The sequence below is a fragment of the Nomascus leucogenys genome, chromosome 18 (genome assembly GCF_006542625.1).
Source record: "Nomascus leucogenys isolate Asia chromosome 18, Asia_NLE_v1, whole genome shotgun sequence".
NCBI classification, from domain to species: Eukaryota; Metazoa; Chordata; class Mammalia; order Primates; family Hylobatidae; genus Nomascus; species Nomascus leucogenys.
Genome location: NC_044398.1, coordinates 18,121,612 through 18,141,730, shown reverse-complemented (window position 1 = coordinate 18,141,730; position 20,119 = coordinate 18,121,612). Strand labels below are relative to the sequence as shown.

The following is a 20,119-nucleotide window of genomic DNA, read 5'->3' as shown; positions in this document are numbered from 1 at the left end:
AAATCAAAGTGCCTAGCCAGAATTCTCCAGCAGTGTGCCAAGTGACTGGAAGCTGGAGAACCTCCTGGGGTCCTTTGGTGAGCTTGGATTTTTCTGGTGAGTGATCACTGAGGAGGCCTGGGACAAGGCCCCCCCATTGTTGTCATCTTTCTCTTGACCTCACGATTAGTCCCTGTCCCTTCTTAAATTCTGTCCTTCAATGGCTTTTCTCTTCCCTGGACCTTTGAGTGGCAGGGAGTAGAGGTACAAGATTTGGCTTCTACCTTCCTCTCTCTAAGCATATCAATCCTTCAATCTTTTTGTGGGTTTTTCTCCTCCTAGTAACTATGCAGGACATTATAAAGCTACAGGAACTCGGCTGGGTGCAGTGGCTCACGCCTGTAATCCCAGAACTTTGGGAGGCTGAGGCGGGCAGATCACTGAGGTCAGGAGTTTGAGACCAGCCTGGCCAACATGGTGAAACTCCATCTCTACTAAAAATACAAAAATTAGCCGGGTGCGGTGGTGCCTGCCTGTAACCCCAGCTACTCAGGAGGCTGAGGCAGGAGAACTGCTCAAACCCAGGAGGCGGAGATTGCAATGAGCCGAGATCGTACCACTGCACTCCAGCCCGGAAGACAGAGTCAGATTCTGCCTTTAAATAAATAAATAAATAAATAAATAAATAAATAAATAAAGCTACAGGAACTGTTAACACACTGCACTTTTGGTTTTCAATAAAATAGGAGTGGACCTCAGCTTCATTGTTCCTTTGTCCTTTGCTGGCTTTCCTCTTAGGCTTTAGGGGACCTAGAGTCTCCTGACTGCTACACTCTCCATAACGAAGCCTCAGTCTTCAATTTCCATAGTTTTCTCTGCAAATTTCAGAATGAATATTTTTTTCCAAGTGTTTTCCTTTCTCTCTTTTAATTGTGTGTGTGTGTTTGAGAGCTTTCATCTTAAAAATTAAACACAGTTTTGGATAATAAAGGAATGTTTACCCTTAAACCTATTCTACACATTTTATGTAATAATTTCTAGCCATGGATCTTTTACATTTAAAATAATGTTTTCTGGTTTTCTATTCCTTCTGCATGTGTAAACTCCTTCTTCCCTGGGTCCACCCCCAATTCCTGCCATCTCCTTATCTCCATCTGCCAGTTTTGATTTCTGGCCAACCACCAGATGTATGGTAACCACCAATTCAATTGGTAGGATCATACATTCAGTATGGAAACACTGTGGAAATTAGTCTGACATACATGTTCTTCTGGCCCAAAAGGCTATGGATTTTTTTTTTTTTTTGAGACAGGGTCTTGCTCTGTCACCCAGGCTGGAGTCAGTGGTGCAATCATAGCTCATTGCAGCCTTGACCTCCTATACTCAAGCTACCCTCCCTTACTTAGCCTCCGAAGTAACTGGTACTACAGGCATTCTCCATTACTCCCAGCTAATTAATTTTATTTCTGTAGAGACAGGGTCTTACTATGTTGCATAGGCTGGTGTCAAATTCCTGTGCTCAAATGATGGTGTGAGCCACTGCACCCAGCCTGTTTTTTAAGAAGTCATTCTGCATTCAAAATGTGCAGCTAGCTCCCGTTCCCTACAGGTGAGGGAACATGAATTATTGTCTGGGTTATTCACTAGGAATGTGTTCATTCTGGCCTGCATCTATCATTTACCTAGTTTATTGTTCCAGTCACTCATTCCAGGTTATTTACTGACTACTTATTATTTTCTAGTGTCTAGTGTGCTAGACACTAGGGTTATAAAATAACTGATGCTGTCCTTTATGCACAAAATTGCTAATTCTATTCCTGAAAATTTTATTAGTGGCTTGTCTGACTGGGAAGTGACTGGTAGATGTCAGTTGGCCCATTGCAAAATGAGGGGCTTGTATTAAGTGATCTTCTAATTTTAAAGCCTCTAAAATGAAGGGATGCAGGAGATTTGACTTCTTGCCTTAATCTAATCATTAAATTGCTCAGTGCCTTTTAGTACAATGTTCAGTCTCTAGATCTCAGTCTCCTTCTCCTCTGTAAAATAAATGACGGCTGAGTGTGGTGGCTCACGCCTGTAATTCCAGCACTTTGGGAGGCCGAGGCAGGTGGATCACCTGAGGACAAGAGTTTGAGACCAGCCTGGCCAACATGGTGAAACCCCGTCTCTACTAAAAATGCAAAATTAGCCAGTGTGGTGGCGCATGCCTGTAATCCCAGCTATTTGGGAGGCTGAGGCAGGAGAATCACTTGAACTTGGCAGGTGGAGGTTGCAGTGAGCTGAGATTGCACCACTGCACTCCAGCGTGGGCAAAAAGAGTGAAACTCCGTCTCAAAAAATAAATAAATAAATAAATAAATAAATAAATAAATAAATAAATAAAATGAAAGGAAATGTACTAGAGCAGGTTAGAAAAAGTGTCCAAAGAACTTCGTTTGTTTTGAGACAGGGTCATACTTTGTTGCCCAGGCTGGAGTGTAGTGGTGATCACTGCTCACTGCAGCCTCCACCTCCCAGGCTCAAGCAAACTTCCCACTTCAGCCTCCCAAGTAGCTGGGACTACAGGTGCATGCCACCACACCCGACTAATATTTTTAAAACATTTTTCATAGAGATAGGATCTCACTATATTGCCTAGGCTGGTCTCAAGCAATCCTCCTGCCTCGGCCTCCCAAAGTGCTAGGATTACAGGCATGAGCCACTGCACCCAGCCAAGGAACTTTGTCAATAGATCTTTCTAGGATAAGAGGGTTCTGTGTTCAAGGAGATCTCAGAAATGCTGGAGTCAATAGGTTTCTTTACTCCAGGATTTCTCAGAAACTTTACTGTGCCAATTTTGCTTCATGACTCTCCAAGTGGAAGACAGCAGATAATGTTTCCCAAATTTATTTGACAATGGAACCCTTTCCCCCAGAAGCATCTTTGTCATACTAATAATGTCTTTCAGAATACATTTGGGAAATGTGTTATACATGCCCTCTAAGATCCTTTATTGCAGCAATTCTGTCTATCCTTGGATCAACTTCATATCATAGGTATCTGCTAGTTTATGTTCTAATTGCTGTGTGCACAGTAGTATTTCCTGTTTCTCTTCAAGTTATGCTTTCATTGCCTTTGGTACTCGGGCTACAATCTCATCAATCCTGGGTACATGGCCTGCAAAATCATACATCTCATTAGCACTTTGGACAATAACGTCCAGAACAAATGTACAGTCCATTTTGCAGAGAAACATTCCACAGAGCAGCACAGAGGGAGCTCTTTGGAGGAAAGGGATGAAGCAAATGAATATGAAGAACAATGGCATTAATAGGGCAGATTTCCACAGAAACACAGAAAAATATATTTGACATTTTGGTGACTATATAACATAGTCTTTTCTGTCACAGGACTGCTGTTCCCAACCAAGACTGTTATGACTCAAAGTAACAGAGCTGAGTGGCTCCATGCAGAAGTCTGTGTTCAACATCTGTCATGCTGGAGATCATTAATGTTCAATTGCTTCCCATTGTCTTCATGTCATTCAACTTCATTTCATTGTCATTGCTTCAGCTGGGGGATTAATCAACTATTTATGGGAAGACAGGACTTGGAGTCAGGGCAGTCACAATGGGGTTATAGTCTGAGCAATGGTGGGGAAAGCAAGTCACGGTTAAAAGACTCCTGGTTTGTGACAGTTTGTTAATACTTTAATTAAATAAACATATTTGAGAATAATGCTGACATATCCATATTTCAAAAGGAGAAAGAGCATACTTGGTCTTCCTAAAGAATCCAGTAAGGATTCTGGATTGAACCTATTTGGAGGTAGTTTTCTTGCTCCTTGATTCCTCTTAAGAGTGAGAAATGAGCAAAGATGAGAGAATCAAATTAATGGTTTTTCTGCATCAATTAGATCGTCATTATCAATAGCAGAAGTCATGCTTTGTTATTATTCCTGCGGGCAGTTGACACAACTGAAATGTTCAAAGATGTAAACTATTTTCAAAAATTGTGCTTTAGGAATTATTTTTTAAAACCTCAGAAGTTACTTAGATGCTCTCATTTTGCACAAAAATGTGCATTATGATTAGTTTTCTTTGATTTAAATGTTGATTAAATGATTAATTATCATCTCAGTGCATTTCCCACAAACATTTATGAACCTGTGGCAGGGGAAATGAAGTATAAATACTGAATTGATTTGCCTAAGTATCTGAACTCAAGCAACCCAATTATATAATTAGAATAATATAAAGTTTTATATACACATTAATATCTTTTGATATGTTATAATACATTATTTCATAGAAAACAGCCAAATTATTTGCACAGCAAAATTCCAGGTCTGCAATAATATTGGAACCTGCTAATTTGTTCCAACTTACTTAATAACTAAAATTAAAATGTCAGTATATTAGATCAGCGTTATGCAAAATTGTCACACTTGTCAACAAAGCTACATCCTCTTATACTACAGTCCCGATGTATCTCATAATGCCAAAACCAACATTTTCACACAGATGATTTCTAATAATTTACAAATCTCGGTTAAGTTTTTGATACGTAAGCTGCCCACTGATATGGGAAAAGATAGACCAAGCTCTGCCCCAACCCCCACCTTGTTATTCTTTTGGGGACAGTCAGGCCACTCCAGATGGTGTGTTAGTTAGTGTTGGACATAGCTTTGGAGAAACTTCAACAGACTAAGGCTGTAATGTCAGGATTTTGCTGTGCGTCGCCCCCTCCCCCCCGCAGTTCCCAGGGTAGGAAGGTGCTGAGATAGAAGCCGAGGGACGCCCGCCCACCTGCCACCACCTGTTCCCTCCTTCAGCTCTGTGCTATAAATTCTCCTCCCTCCAAGATTCATCCTGCACTCTCCGACAGCTACTGCGCTAAAAGCGCTCCTTCCCTGAGCTTCGGGAAAGAGTTCATCTTCCTGCAAAGGAGTCTCAGGCTTTCCCAGACGACTTGCAAGGTCTTCCTCGAACCAGTCACACCAAACTCTGCTGCAGAAGGTTTCCTTCTCTTTTTCAACTTCACGTTGAGAAAATGACTTTCTCTTGAGCATCTCAATTTCCCCTAAATTTGGGCAAGTGAAGAGATATCAGCCTGGTCATCCAGTAGGACAGAAGGCCGAGTCCTGTACTCCCCCACTGTAAACTATTTGATTGCACGTGAGTTGCTTTGTTTATGACTTATTTGCTCAGAAGAGGCACGTTGGGAAACGGCTCGAGAGACCAGCCCACACGCAGGTCCTGAGCGGGCGGGCGTGCGAGGTCGGCGCCTCGCTGCTTGGGGCGGGGGATGAAGTCCTGCAAGCCCAGCGGCCTGCCGGCGGGAGCGCGCGTTGCACCCCCGTGCGCGGGCGGCGCCGAGTGCGCGGGCACGTGCGCCGGGGCCGGGCGGCTGGAGAGCGCGGCGCGCAGGCGCCTGGCGGCCAACGCGCGCGAGCGCCGCCGCATGCAGGGGCTCAACACGGCCTTCGACCGCTTACGCAGGGTGGTACCCCAGTGGGGCCAGGATAAAAAGCTGTCCAAGTACGAGACCCTGCAGATGGCGCTGAGCTACATCATGGCTCTGACCCGGATCCTGGCCGAGGCCGAGCGATTCAGCTCGGAGCAGGACTGGGTGGATCTCCACTGTGAGCACTTCGGCCGCGACCACTACCTCCCGTTCCCGGGCGCGAAGCTGCCGGGCGAGAGCGAGCTGTACAGCCAGAGACTTTTCGGCTTCCAGCCCGAGCCCTTCCAGATGGCCACCTAGGGCGCGCGCCTCCGCGGGGGTGAACGTCCGGCAGCCGCTCCGAGCTGCGGCCCTGCCTCAAGTAGCCCAGAAGCCTCCGGCGGCCCAGGATTCTAAGGATGGATTCCTCGAGGAAAATTAGTCAATTCTCACATTACCTTTATTCGCATCATCAGACCTATGGACGCAATAATTTAATTGCCTTTCTTTTCCCCTCCTCCTCTGTATTTTGTAGATTTCATTAATGGATCTTGTGAATGGGTTGATTGCTGTGAAAATAATGCCCCCTTTCCCCTTTTCTGGGCTACTTTGAGGGAAAACAATCAAGAAAAATAGGATTAGGCTATTCTGTTCCAGTCCTCGGAGAAATAATCCCTTTCTTAAACTTTGTGAGTTTGTCCTGTTCGGGTGAAGTTACAGTATCCATTACTTGTGTTTGCTCACAACAGAGCTACCTTCCTGTTGTGTAAATGCGTTTTTGCTTTAGTGCATTGTGTGTGCATGCATGAAGTAGAAACACTTTTTTTTTCTGGGTACAGTACATGGGTATCGGTGCTCTGTATTTTTTTAAACTATGTACACATTATTAAAATATACATTTTATAAAATATAAATAAAAACGTGTTTTTCATGCCAAGTACCTTGCCAGTTTCCTGATGGCGCTAAAGAACTCTTTGGAGGTGATGATATCGAATGCTTCCCTGAGCAAAGAAGTGGTGTGTTTAAACCTAATCCGACCAATAAACGAATGTGCCGCGTTGTAGTACTTCCTCAAAAAGCTGATGAGAGTACATGTAATTAATTTAAACATTTTCTCTGTCAACTTGTGAGTTTTTTGTTGATTTTTTAAAAGATTAAAGTGAAATATTTAGCTTTTAAGTAACTAGATACACAGTTCCTCAATATTTTATTACCCATATTAAGCAGATTGCTACTAAGTCCTTACAGTACCCAAATATATGTAGTTATTCTTATATGTATACAGTAATGTATATATACACACATATACAGGAATACACATCTATATTTCTAGAACTAACACAGAAATTAAAAACATTGCCTTTGGAAGTAATTTCCTTTTAATCAGTACAAGTTGGACAATAAGGGCTTCACTACCATCAAGACCAATCAAAATGGGAGCAAAATAATAAACATGGTATTGGTTTGAATTACTTTTATTAATTTGCTTAACCATTGCATGAATAAACCAAGCCCTTCATGTAAAGAGTGACTTGGTGAAGAGTGGTGCATGCATTTGGGAGAATGTCTTACACATAATTAGGAAAAGCAGGACTCTAAGTTATCTATGCATTTGGAATTTGTCTTGTCACAAGTCAACAAAAACAACACCAATGACTCCCAAAACTCTTTTATTTTGGATTCCAAAGCCTAACCTCAGACACAGCTGCCTCTTCGCAGTTTATCTACAGACTTTATTATGATTTTTATTTTCTTAGTTATCCCTATCAAAATCCATTTGGTTTGTAATGAGGGAAAGTGTCTTCCCCAACCCATACATACGTTTACACTTAAAAAAATCACAAGTGGGCCAGGCGCGGTGGCTCATGCCTGTAATCCCAGTACTTTGGGAGGCCGAGGCAGGTGGATCACCTATCACCTGAGGTTAGAAGTTTGAGACCAGCCTGACCAACATGATGAAACCCTATCTCTACTAAAAATACAAAATTAGCCAGGCGTGGTGGCATATGCCTGTAATCCCAGCTACTTGGGAAGCTGAGGCAGGAGAATCACTTGAACCCGGGAAGTGGAGGTTGCAGTGAGCCGAGATTGTGCCATTGCACTCCAGCTTGGGCAATAAGAGCAAAACTCCGTCTCAAAAAACAAAACAAAACAAAAAAACAAAAACAAACAAAAAAAATGCAAGTGTATTTTCAGAAACCCCTTGGGAGTTTGAAGCTGCATTTCCCTTTCCAGGTGATATCCATTAATAAGAAACAGAGGAGAGCTCAGAACTTTGCTTCCTGCAAATTTGATAGTAAACTGAAAATTTAGAAACTGCAAATTCAATAGTAAAATGTTTAACCTCTTGACTCCAACAACTCTTAAAAGACGCTATGTGATCTAGCAGACAAACAACACAGTTCTAGAAGTCATGATGCCGGGACCCCTTTCTAGTCACAACTCCACTCTGCAGTGTGCACTTGGGTCAATGGCAAGATTCAAGGCATTTGCGTTACTCGCTATTTGGGCACAATAGTCTACTTACTCAGATCTCCTGAGAAGCTTCATTAATAACTCTAGTAAGTGTGCAGAGTTCGAGAATGAGCAAAATCGGTGCTTTTGTTTATCAGAGAACGTCTCAAAAATATATTAAGATCATTAATCATTTTTCAGGTAGGGTGTCACATCTCCCTCTCTGAACCGTAAATACCTTGTGAAAGAGTAGTGTGCTTTTCATTATATCTCTATGGCTTCTAGTATAGGGCTTTGCACAGAAAAAAGTTATTTTTTCAATAGATATTTCATTTTTGGCTACTAATTTAACAACATTTTCTTAATGAAATAAAACAATTTAATTAAAATGATGGGATTCGAATCTCATACTTCTTCCCTAACCTCGCTCCTCCAAAAGAATGGGAGTCTGTCTTTTAAATATTAAGACTTTAGCTTTCTGCTACTGGGTTTTGAAGATTTCTGGAAGCAACTTAGCTTTTACCAAATTTCTAAACTTTCCACCCCACTCAATGTACTATTTTTTTTTGCCTGGAAGACATATGAGGGAAAAGTAAATGAGTCTCAGTGATCAAATCCAATCTTTGATGAAACTCTTCAAACTGTATGTTGAGAGATCCATTGTGGTTTATGAAGTAGGAGCTCAGCTAAAACCAAGTATAAAATCTTTTTGCAGTCAAGATTCATATATCATGATATGTAATAGAATTTAGATTACCAAGCAACCTAAAACTTGCTATAGTATTTTATACTGTTCATCTTGTAGATTCATTTTCTTTCTAGTTTGACAAGACATTAAAATTCAAAAATACTTTTGTATCTGTGCTCCCTTTTTTCAACAAATCAACAAATATTATCAAGTACCTACACATACCCAGTCTTATGTGACACCATTCTTGTCCTTGGCTAGACAACCAGAAGAGAACACACACACATTAATCATTAAGTAGTCCTAAAAAGAGTTTAGCCGAATCCTTCATTAGTGTCGTACCAGGGATATGTGCTGTAAGAGCTCCTAATAGAGGGGCATTAAATAATAAAGGAAGACCTCCTCTGGAAGTTTGACTAGCTATTATTATATGTGGGCTCTCCCTGGGTGCAAGCTAGAGATTGAGCTCCCAAACCCCAAGGTCAGAACTCTAGAAGAAACACATACACATGAACAGGACTATCAAGATGGGAAAGGTGACTGGTGCCGTGACTCATTCCTGCAATCCCAGCACTTTGGGCGCCTGAGGCAGGAGGATAACTTGAGGCCAGGAATTCAAGACCAGCCTGGGCAGCAAAATGAGACTCCATCTCTACAAAAAATTTAAAAAGTAGCCAGGTGTGGTGGTGTGCATCTGCAGTCCCAACTACTCTGGAGGCTGAGTTGGGGGAGGATTGCCTGAGTCCAGGAGTTCGAGGTTGCAGTGAGCTACGATTGTGCCTCAGCACTCCAGCCTGGGTGACAGAGTGAGATCCTGTCTCAAAAACTAAAACAAAAACAAAAAAAGATGGGACAAGCCACCATTAATCTCATTACCAAAAACTGGTTATACTGACTTCCTATTTATTTATTTATTTATTTATTTTTGAGACGGAGTCTTGCTCTGTCGCCCAGGCTAGAGTGCAGTGGCGCGATCTCGGCTCACTGCAACCTCCGCCTCCTGGGTTCACGCCCTTCTCCTGCCTCAGCCTCCCGAGTAGCTGGGACTACAGGCGCCTGCCACCACGCCCGGCTAATTTTTTGTATTTTTAGTAGAGACAGGGTTTCACAGTGTTAGCCAGGATTGTCTTGATCTCCTGACCTCGTGATCCACCCGCCTCGGCCTCCCAAAGTGCTGGGATGACAGGCATGAGCCACCGCACCCGGCCGACTTCCTATTCTTTATATTTGCAGATCATAAGGAAGACGAGGCTAAACATCCAATATAGCCAGTTTCTTAGTTAATGAGTTGACATTTATACTAATGAAGATCTAAAATTTCTGCTAGATATGGCCCAGATGAGGGTGGATTTAGGTTGTGGTTAGTGGAGCTGCAGGATTCAACAATTAAGGCTCAATTCACTTAAATTTTGCCATAATGCAGTAAAAGCAAAGTGCTATTTTGGTACTGAATTTGGCTAGCATCTGCTCTCTGTCTAGACATCACTGAAGAGATCTCTTTTCTATACCTATGTGTGAAACACATTTCTTTCTTTTTTTTTTTTTTAAGATGGAGTCTTGCTCTGTTCCCCAGGCTGGAGTGCAGTGGCCCGATCTTGGCTCACTGCAAGCTCCGCCTCCCGGGTTCATGCCATTCTCCTGCCTCAGCCTCCCGAGTAGCTGGGACTACAGGCACCCGCCACCATGCCTGGCTAATTTTTTGTATTTTTAGTAGAGACAGGGTTTCACCGTGTTAGCCAGGATGGTCTCGATCTCCTGACCTCGTGATCTGCCCGTCTTGGCATCCCAAAGTGCTGAGATTACAGGCGTGAGACACTGTGCCCGGTCAGAAATTTCAAAGTACATATAAGACTATAAATATATGATCTGTTGCCTCATATGTACACCTTTTCCCTTCTCTGGTTATAAATATACTAGTGGGTACAAATATTAACAAGTATTATATTGAATTTACATAGGATTTTTAGATTGCTATTTCAGATGAATCGTGTATCCCCAAAATACCAAAGCTGAAAGACAACAGTCACACATTGCTCAACAATGGGCATACATTCTGAGAAACGCATTGTTAGGTGATTTCATCATTGTATGAACATCATAGTGTACTTACACAAACTAGATGGTCTAGCCTGCTACACACCTAGGCTATATGGTATAGCCTATTGCTCCTAGCCTATAAACCTGTGCAGCATGTTACTGTACTGAATACTGTGGAAAATTATAACACAATGATAATTATTTGTGTTTCTAAACATAGAAAAGGCACAGTAAAAATACAGTATTATAGATAAAAAATGGCACACCTGTATAAAGCACTTACCATGAATGGAGCTTGCAGGAATGGAAGCTACTCTGGCTGAGCCAGTGAGTGAGTGGTGAGTGAATGTGAGAGCCTGGGGCATTACTGTATGCTACTGCAGACTTTATAAAGACTGTACACTTAGGCTACACTCAATTTATAAAATATTTTCTTTCTTTAATAATAAGTTAACCTCAGCTTATTGGTAATTTTTTTACATTTTCAAACTTTTTGACTCTTGTAAAAGCACATTGCTTAAAACACAAACACATTGTGCAGCTGTACAAAAATATTTTCTTTATATTCTTATTCTGTAAGATTTTTTAAAATTAAAATTTATTTTATTTTTTTTTACTTTTTAAACTTTTTTGTTAAAAACTAAGATATAGAAACACACATTAATGGCCGGACATGGTGGCTCATGCCTGTAATCCCAACACTTTAGGGGGCTGAGTTGGGCGGATCATCTGAGGTCAGGAGTTTGAGACCAGCCTGGTCAACGTGGTGAAACCCCAGCTCTACTAAAAATACAATAATTGGCCTGGCGTGGTGGCGCATAGCTGTAGTCCTAGCTACTCAGGAGGCTGAGGCAGGAGACTCACTTGAACCCAGGAGGCGGAGGTTGCAGTGAGCTGAGATTGCACCATTGCACTCCAGCCTGGGTGACAGAGCAAGACTCCGTTTCAAAAAAAAAAAGAAACGTTAACCTTTGTAGGCCCACACTAACCTGAGCCTACAAAGGGCCAGATTCATCAATGTCACTGTCTTTCTCCTCCACATTTTGTCGCACTGGAAGGTGTTCAGGGGTAGTATAAGGCCTGGAGTCATCTCCTATGATAACAATGCCTTCTTGAATACCACCTGAAGGATGTGCCTGAGTCTGTTTTACAGTTACCCATTCTTTTTATAAGTAGAAGAAGTACACTCTAAAAGTATGTTATAATAGATACATAAACCAGTAAGATAGTTTATTTTCATTATCAAGTATTATGTACTGTACATAGTTGTATGTGCAATTGTGTGAATCTGTATGAGTGGCAGAGCAGTTGGTTTGTTTACAGTAGCATCACTACAGACATGCTGAGTCATGTGTTGCACTATGATGTTATGTTACTGTATTATAGTCCATTCTCACACTGCTATGAAGAAATACCAGAGACTGGGTAACTCATAAAGAAAAGAGTTTTAATGGACTCACAGTTCCACATGGCTGGGGAGGCCTCAATAAATTTACAATCATGGCAGAAGGCACCTCCTCACAGGGTGTCAGGAGAGAGAATGAGTGCCAGCGGGGGAAAAGCCAGACTCTTATAAAACCATCAGATCTCGTGAGACTCACTCACTATCAAGAGAACAGCATGGGGGAAGCTGCCCCCATGATTCAATTATCTCCACCTGGTCCCACCCTAGACACGTGGGGATTATGGGGATTACAATTCAAAGTGAGATTTGGGAGGGGACACAGAGCCAAACCTTATCAGTTACCTACAAAGTCACTAGGTGATAGGAATTTTTCATCTGTTATAAGCTTAAGAGACCACTGTCATATAAATGATTGACTAAAACATTGTTATGCAGCAAATTACTGTTCTGGGAAACAAGAATTTACCCATCTCATATACTAAGTATATCGTTTGGTTTTAAAATGTTCTGTATGTTATGCTGTTTTAACATTTAAAAAACCTTTCTGGGCTGGGTGTGGTCACTCCTTCCTGTAATCCCAGAACTTTGGGAGGCTCAGGCAGGAGGATCCCTTGAGCCTGGGATTTGAAACTAGTCTGGGCAACATAGTGAGACCCTGTCTTTACAAAAAATTTTAAAAGTTAGCTGGGTGTGGTGGTGTGCACCTGTAATCCTAGCTACTTGGGAGGCTGAAGTGGGAGGATTGCTTGAGCCCAGGAGTTTGAGGTTATGAGTACCACTGCACTCCAGCCTGGGTGAAAGAATGAGACTGTTTCTTAAAACAAAACAGAACAACAATAAAAAACTTTTCTGGGTGGGGAGAGGCTGGCCAATTTTTAAGGATGGCGAAGGGCTCAAAGGAAAGCTTGCCTTTGGTATGCAGACTAACCAATCCAGAGATCTGGCCTGTACACACCAGGAGGTAATATTCACCTGCCTTAATTATCTCAGGGCCAGATACCAGGTAGCTAGGGACCTCTCCTTAGAGCCTGTCCAAATTATTTAAACAAGCCAATCCTGCCCTGCCTTGCCTTCCTCACAGGAACTCCAATAAAGGCCGTGGCCTAGGCTCTCACCTTGCTCCAGCCCCTTCTGCCTCCTGACTGAAGCTGGTGCTTCCCTGTGTGGCCTTGCATGGTGTGACATGCCTCCTGTTTCTAGGATCTGTGAGTACAGTAAAGTTTGTTTTCTTGAGCCTTTCCTATGACTCCTCTCATGGGCACACCTGACTGACCATCACATAACAGAACACGGAATACTAAGAGTGGGACAAACAAAAAAAAAAAAGCAAAACCAACCCAAAGTTAATTGAGAATAAATAAAATTTTATTTAATGAATAAAGAAACAGTCCATCACATCCTCTAAATTGCCTTTAAAAACATGCAGCTTATATTAAATTCTGATTCATAAATTTAATTTTTATTCTTCTAATTGCAAAATTTCCAAACAAAACACAATCCCAACAAATCCTTAAGAAAGCGTGACTAGGGAACAGCAACGGGTGTCATGTAGATGATGTGTTCTACTAGAATACAATACCATGTGCCTTCTGAGGAAGGATGTGATTTATGCTCGCAGACATTTTGGCTTAAATGATCACTGGTTTTCAGTTCCACAGAAGGTCTTCACATGCATGATGTGGAGCAACAGAGATAAAAGCCAAGATCTGTTAATTGCTTTCTAGTAATGGAGGCAAAATATACAGTTTATGCAATGCATGCATTTCAAAATAGCCACTATAATGGCTTTTGCATTAAGATTTCAATAACCAAAAAAAGTACTCTAGAAAATAAGTTGACTCCAGCTTCCTGAGATGGAAGCATACCATGTCTGTGAGCCTTCTGGGGCCTGGTGTGTTTTCAAGTGGGAAGAACTCATGCATGGAGAGGGAGAAAAAGCGTTACAAGGTGTCACTTGATTTGGATTGAATTAAGTCAGCTGTGGGTGCTCCACGACTCCTTACTTGAAGTGTGTGTGTGTTTGTGTGTGTGTGGGTGTACATCATTTGTCAGTCTTTATGTGAATCAACAGGATTAAGTTCAGACTTGATGTAGCTGAGAATGCAAAAACAGAGACCAAAGGATATGCTTATTTTTGAGGGTCCACGTATACCAGGTATTCTAAAGTTGATTCATTTCAATGTAAGGCCACTGAGATGCTGGCATGGGATGTTTCTTCATTAGGGTTTGGGACAGTACTGTGGAATTGTCCTGAACTACTTATGCCAGAAAGGAATGTAGAAACTCCCTTGCTATTTCTCTGCATGGTGGAGTCATCATTTCCACTAGCTTCAATCATATTCGCAGGAGTCAAAATTCCCCTAGGCTATTCTGCCTACGCTGAAGTAAATTTCCCTGGAATCTCCCTACAGAAAGCAGACAGGATATTTCTTGAAATCCATTTGATTTTTCTTTAGGTTTGTCCATTTATTTCTTTGCTGCATGCCATCTTGGAAGACAAAATCCCATCATTGTGTACTACCCTTCTAAGGAAGGACAAAGTAGTGGGCAGGAAAGAAATGTGAACTTTTTTTTTTTTTTTTTTGAGACGGAGTCTCACTCTGTCACCCAGGCTGGAGTGCAGTGGTGGGATCTCGGGTCACTGCAACCTCCGCCTCCGGAGTCAAGCGATTCTCCTGCTTCAGCCTCCCAAGTAGCTGGTACTACAGGCGCGCACCACCACACCCGGCTAATTTTTGTATTTTTAGTAGAGATGGAGTTTTGCCATGTTGGCCAGGATGGTCTCGATTTCTTGACCTCATGATCTGCCTGCCTCGGCCTCCTAAAGTGCTGGGATTGCAGGCGTGAGCTGCCACGCCCGGCCAGAAATGTGAACTTTTTAAACAAGTTAACTATTTGGAGAAAAATATTTTAAACATTAAAAACATTTTTTAAAAATATATATTTAAAAAAACTGCTACCACTTTTTTGGGGAGGGTTGTCTAAACTCTTCATAAATATTTATTTATGCATTTATCCTACCCTCCATCCTCAGCAAACCTCAGTACTTTGCTCATTTTACAGATAAAGAAACAGAGATCCCAGAGTTATGAAAATATTAGAGAATCTATCTAAACTCATTTGAATGACTAAAATCCTCCTTAGAATTCACCTAAGAATTTATAGACTGGGAAGCTTTCCTAATGCTATTAAATATTCTACAAATTTTTATCTGGACAGGGAGATGATGAAAAGAGAAGATTAGGTCAATAAATTTAATGCTAATGGTTGCAAAAACTAAGTGAAAATCATAAAAGAAGATAAGGTGTCTCTGAAATCAAAATACTGGAAACATTTTTTACCAATATTGTGTTAAAATATAGTTGCATTAAAATTTTCTCATTTGAATTATTTTAGGATTTTTACTGCCCTTAAAACATACAGTAAAACTTTTATACTGTATACATATTTAGTCATCTTTTGGCAGTGACAACTATAGTCAATACTAGTGTACATTCACTGGATTCTTACAACAGTAATCATGTGGAAAGTACAGGGATCTATCTCTTGTTTGCTGATAACTCATTGAATCTGTGTAGAAACATTGGATTTTTTGGAGTTTTGGAATATTGAGCAATTACTTTTACCATGCTAGCTATATACAAATAATTTACTTTTCTTGTGAGTATAAAAACACCTCTTATTGTAACAAGACTATATTCATATCTCCATGAATTTCCAGTCCAAACTGTGCTTGCCCATCTTTAAATCCCATTTTTTAATGTGTCTTTGTTTTCAGTTAAGAAGCATTTAAGAATGAAAACCAAAATCCAGTTATTTTTCTGTTTCTCCAGAGATATTTTAACCAGGTTATAACACATGTAGTAATTTATACAATATAAATAAGAATCGTTTATAAAAATTACTTTTTATAAACCAAGGCGGTGGCTCACACCTGTAATCCCAGAACTTTGGGAGGCCAAGGTGGGTGGATCACCTGAGGTCAGTAGTTGGAGATCAGCCTGGGCAACACGGCAAAACCCCATCTCTACCAAAAATACAAAAAAAATTAGCCGGGTGTGGTGGCACATGCCTGTAATCCCAGCTACTTGGGAGGCTGAGGCATGAGAATCACTTGAACCCGGGAGGCAGAGGTTGCAGTGAGTCGAGATTGCGCCACTGCACTCCAGCCTGGGCAATACAGCGAGACACTGTCTCAAAAAAAAAAATCAAATACATTTGTACATTTAAAAATTCGGGAGGCTGAGGCAGGAGAATCACTTGAACCCTGGATGTGGAGGTTGCAGTGAGCCGAGATCGCACCACTGCACTCTAGCCTGGGCAATACAGCAAGACTCCATCTCAAAAAAAAAAAAAAAAGAAAGAAAAATTGGTCCAATTGCTTCTTGGCCTTTTAGCTAAGATCAAGTGTAGTATCAGCTCTTATCAGCTCTTATCAGTTCTAAGAAATAAAAAAAAAAATTGGTTCATTCATTATCAAAAAGTAATCTTTAAACCTGGAAACTATAACTACTTTCTACATTTTAAAGAAAAATGTACATTTATTTCAGCCTTAAAATACTATTGTCAAATAATGTTGAAATATTTTAATTTTTATTATTAAACAGTTTCTATTCACTTATATGTTAAAATCTTCTAGCAAATTAGTGTTTATAGCAGTACAGCCATTTTCAATGCTCTCAACATTTATGGCACAATTGTCAGAGGATTGAAAAGTATGCTCTTTCTTTATTTCTTGCAAGTTCAAGGCTATTTCTCTTTGGAATTTGAAGTGGCTGTTATGTGCATATTAACCAAAGGCAGCTTGTTTATGGTTCTATAATACCAAGTATGCTAACTAATATAATTAGACAGAAATAAGAGGCAAACATATTTTTAGCAAATATGCAATTTTTTTGCACTGCACAGATTTTTAAAAACATGATATTAGCAACTTTTTAGCATACTGATGACCACTGCATTGTCAAAGTTTGGAAGATGCTTGGCATTCCTCACGCAATGCTTCAGTAATGAACTTTCTGAAATATTGATCCACTTAAAACAAGAAAATGCTATTAGTGATTAAAAGGACTTTGACTCTATTGAAGTCTAAGTAACTGTTCATTTACTGGTAAGGCAGGTTGATTTTCAACTCAGCCATTAGTGGAAATATTTTCAATGCAAGTTACCCAAGGACCCTGGAAGGGACCCTGAATAAAGGCTATTATGAGTAAATTTGCTTACATTTATGGTTTCCCTGGCAGTTTTGAGTTTACAGTCGACTTATTAATAGCCCATATGCACATAAACTGAAGGTCCCAGCTTGGAAGGTACTTTGGGAGCATGTGGAGGAGAAGGAAGAAAGGAAGAGGCTGTGATCAGCAGGAACACTTCAGGTGTCTGAGTCAATTCCCTCTATTTCCCCTCACAGTTTGATTTTTTTTTTTAAACTCTGCCAGCAATTTTATTAAGTAGAAGTTGATGGGAGGGAGAAAGCACTTGGTTTTAAAAATTCAGCACCTCTGTGAAGTTAAAAGACTCTCGGGCATTTAGAATTTGTTCAACTGGACTGCTTTCTTCTGGATACCAAGCCAAGATGTATGGAACTGGAGTTAGGTCATTGTGGAGCATGAAGCACCCTGGCAGGTCTTGGGGAAGGGATGAGATGGGACAAGTTAGAGCAGTGAGATTATAGAACATGGGGCACAGGGCACCTGGGGAGAAAAACAAAGAATGAAGGCTAGATGCAGAAAGGATCATAGACATTCTAGCTTTGACATATCATAGGCACCAAAAAGGAGGAGGAAGTAGTCTTTTTTCTCTTATTCACTGCTTTGTCTGGTTCCCTGTTCTTGGGACCATAACCCGATCTAGTGTAATAGGTACAGGTATGCCTCGGAGATACTGAGAGCTCTGTTCCAGACAATAAAGCAAGTCACATAACTTTATTGCTTTCCCAGTGCATATAAAAGTTACGTTTACACTGTAGTCTATTAAGTGTGCAATAGCACTGTGTCTAAAAAACAATGTACATACCCTAATTAAAGAATACTTTGACAGGGCACGGTGGCTTACACCTGTAATCCCAGCACTCTGAGAGGCCCAAGCGGGTGGATCGCTTGAGCCCAGGAGTTTGAGACCAGCCTGGACAACACAGTGAGACGCTGGCTGTACAAAAACTTAAAAAAATTAGCTAGGTACTGTGGTGAGCTCCTGTAGTCCCAGCTACTTGAGAAGCTGAGGTGGGAGGATGCCTTGAGCCTGGGAGGCAGAGGTTGCAGTGAGCAGAGATGACACTATGGCACTCCAACCTGGGTGACAGAGCCAGACTCTGTAACAACAACAAAACAACAACAAACCAACAGAAAAAACTTTACTGCTAAAAAGAAATGCTAACAGTAATCTGAGCCTTCACAGACTTATAATCTTTTTGCTGTCAGAGGGTCTTGTCTTGATGTTGATGACTGCTGACTGATCAGGGTGGTGGTTGCTGAATGTTACAGTGGCTGTGCCAATTTCCTAAAATAACAGCGAAGTTTGCTGCATTGATTGACTTTTCCTTTCGTAAATGATTTCTCTGCAGCATGCAATGCTGCTTAATAATACTTTACCTGCAGTAGAACTTCTTTCATAATTAGAATCAATCCTCTCAAATCCTGCTGCTCCTTTATCAACAAAGTTTATGTTATACTCTAAATTGTTTGTTGTTATTTCAACAACGTTCATAGCATCTCCACCAGGAGTAGTTTCCATTTCAAGAAACCACTTTCTTTGCTCAGCCATAAGAAGCAACTTCCGATCTGCTCAAGTTTGATCATGAGATGGCAGAAATTCAGCCCCATCTTCAGGCTCCACTTCTAATTCTAGTTCTCTTGCTATTTCCATCACATCTGCAGTGACGTGTTCCATTCAAGTCTTGAACCTCTTGGTCATCCATGAGGGTTGGAATCAAATTCTTCCAAACTCCTGTTCATGTTGATATTTTGGCCTTCCATGAATCATGAATGTTCTTAATGGCACCTAGAATGGTAAATCCTTTCCAGAAGCTTTTCAATTTACTTTGCGCAGATCCATCTGAGGAATCACTGTCTATGGCAACTATAGCCTTAAGAAATGTGTTTCTTAAATAATAAAACTTGAGAGTTGAAATGACTCCTTGATCCATGGGCTGGATCAAGAACGGATGTTGTATTAGCAGGCATGAAAGCAACATTAATCTTCTTGTACGTGTCCATCAGAGCTCTTGGGTGACCAGGTGCATTGTCAATGAGCAGTAATATTTTCAAAGGAGACTTTTTTTCTGAGTCTCAACAGTGGGCTTACAATATTCAGTCAATCACACTGTAAGCGGATGTGCTGTCAACCAGGCTTTGTTGTTCCATTTATAGAACACAGGCAAAGTAGATTTAGCACAATTCTTAAGGGCCCTAGGATTTTCAGAATGGTAAATGAGCATTGGCTTCAACTGAAAGTCACCAGCGGCATTAGCCCCTAATGAGAGAGTCGGCCTGTCCTTTGAAGCTTAGAAGCCAGGCATTGACTTCTCCTCTCTAACTAGGAAAGTCGCAGATGGCATCTTCTTTCAATACAAGGCTGTTTCATCCACATTGAAAATCTGTTGTTTAGTGTAGCCACCTTCATCAATGATCTTAGCTAGATCTTCTGGATAACTTGCAGCTTCTACATCAGCACTTGCTGCTTCACCTTGCACTTTAAGGTTATGGAAATGGCTTCTTTCATTAAACTTCATGAACCCACCTCTGCTAGCTTCCAGCTTTTCTTTTTTTTTCTTTTCTTTTTTTTTTTTTTTAGATGGAGTCTCGCTCTGTTGCCCAGGCTGGAGTGCAGTGGCAGGATCTCGGCTCACTGCAAGCTCCTCCTCGCAGGTTCACGCCATTCTCCTGGCTCAGCCTTCCGAGTAGCTGGGACTACAGGTACCCACCACCACGCCCAGCTAATTTTTTGTATTTTTAGTAGAGATGGGGTTTCACCGTGTTAGCCAGGTTGGTCTCGATCTCCTGATCTCGTGATCCACTCGCCTCGGCCTCCCAAAGTACTGGGATTACAGGCGTGAGCCACTGCGCCTGGCCTTACTTCCAGCTTTTCTTCTGCAGCTTTCTCACCTAGCTCAGCCTTCACAGAACTGAAGAGAA

The 20,119-nt window shown here is 41.2% G+C and overlaps 1 protein-coding gene and 1 pseudogene across 1 annotated transcript; both read left to right on the top strand.

Annotated features, from left to right (window-relative positions):
* The first annotated feature begins 4,835 nt into the window (after positions 1 to 4,835).
* On the top strand, positions 4,836 to 6,340 carry ATOH7 (atonal bHLH transcription factor 7). The gene has a single exon (XM_003258207.3). It carries the CDS (start codon positions 5,266 to 5,268, stop codon positions 5,722 to 5,724), a length of 459 nt encoding a protein of 152 aa, XP_003258255.1. The 5' UTR covers positions 4,836 to 5,265; the 3' UTR covers positions 5,725 to 6,340.
* A 10,024-nt stretch (positions 6,341 to 16,364) lies between these two features.
* LOC115831396 lies at positions 16,365 to 16,479 on the top strand (annotated as a pseudogene).
* The last annotated feature ends 3,640 nt before the right edge of the window (positions 16,480 to 20,119 follow it).

Bases quoted from the DNA above. Each gene is read 5' to 3' on its own strand.
- ATOH7 (XM_003258207.3), top strand. From the start codon at position 5,266: ATGAAGTCCTGCAAGCCCAGCGGCCTGCCGGCGGGAGCGCGCGTTGCA.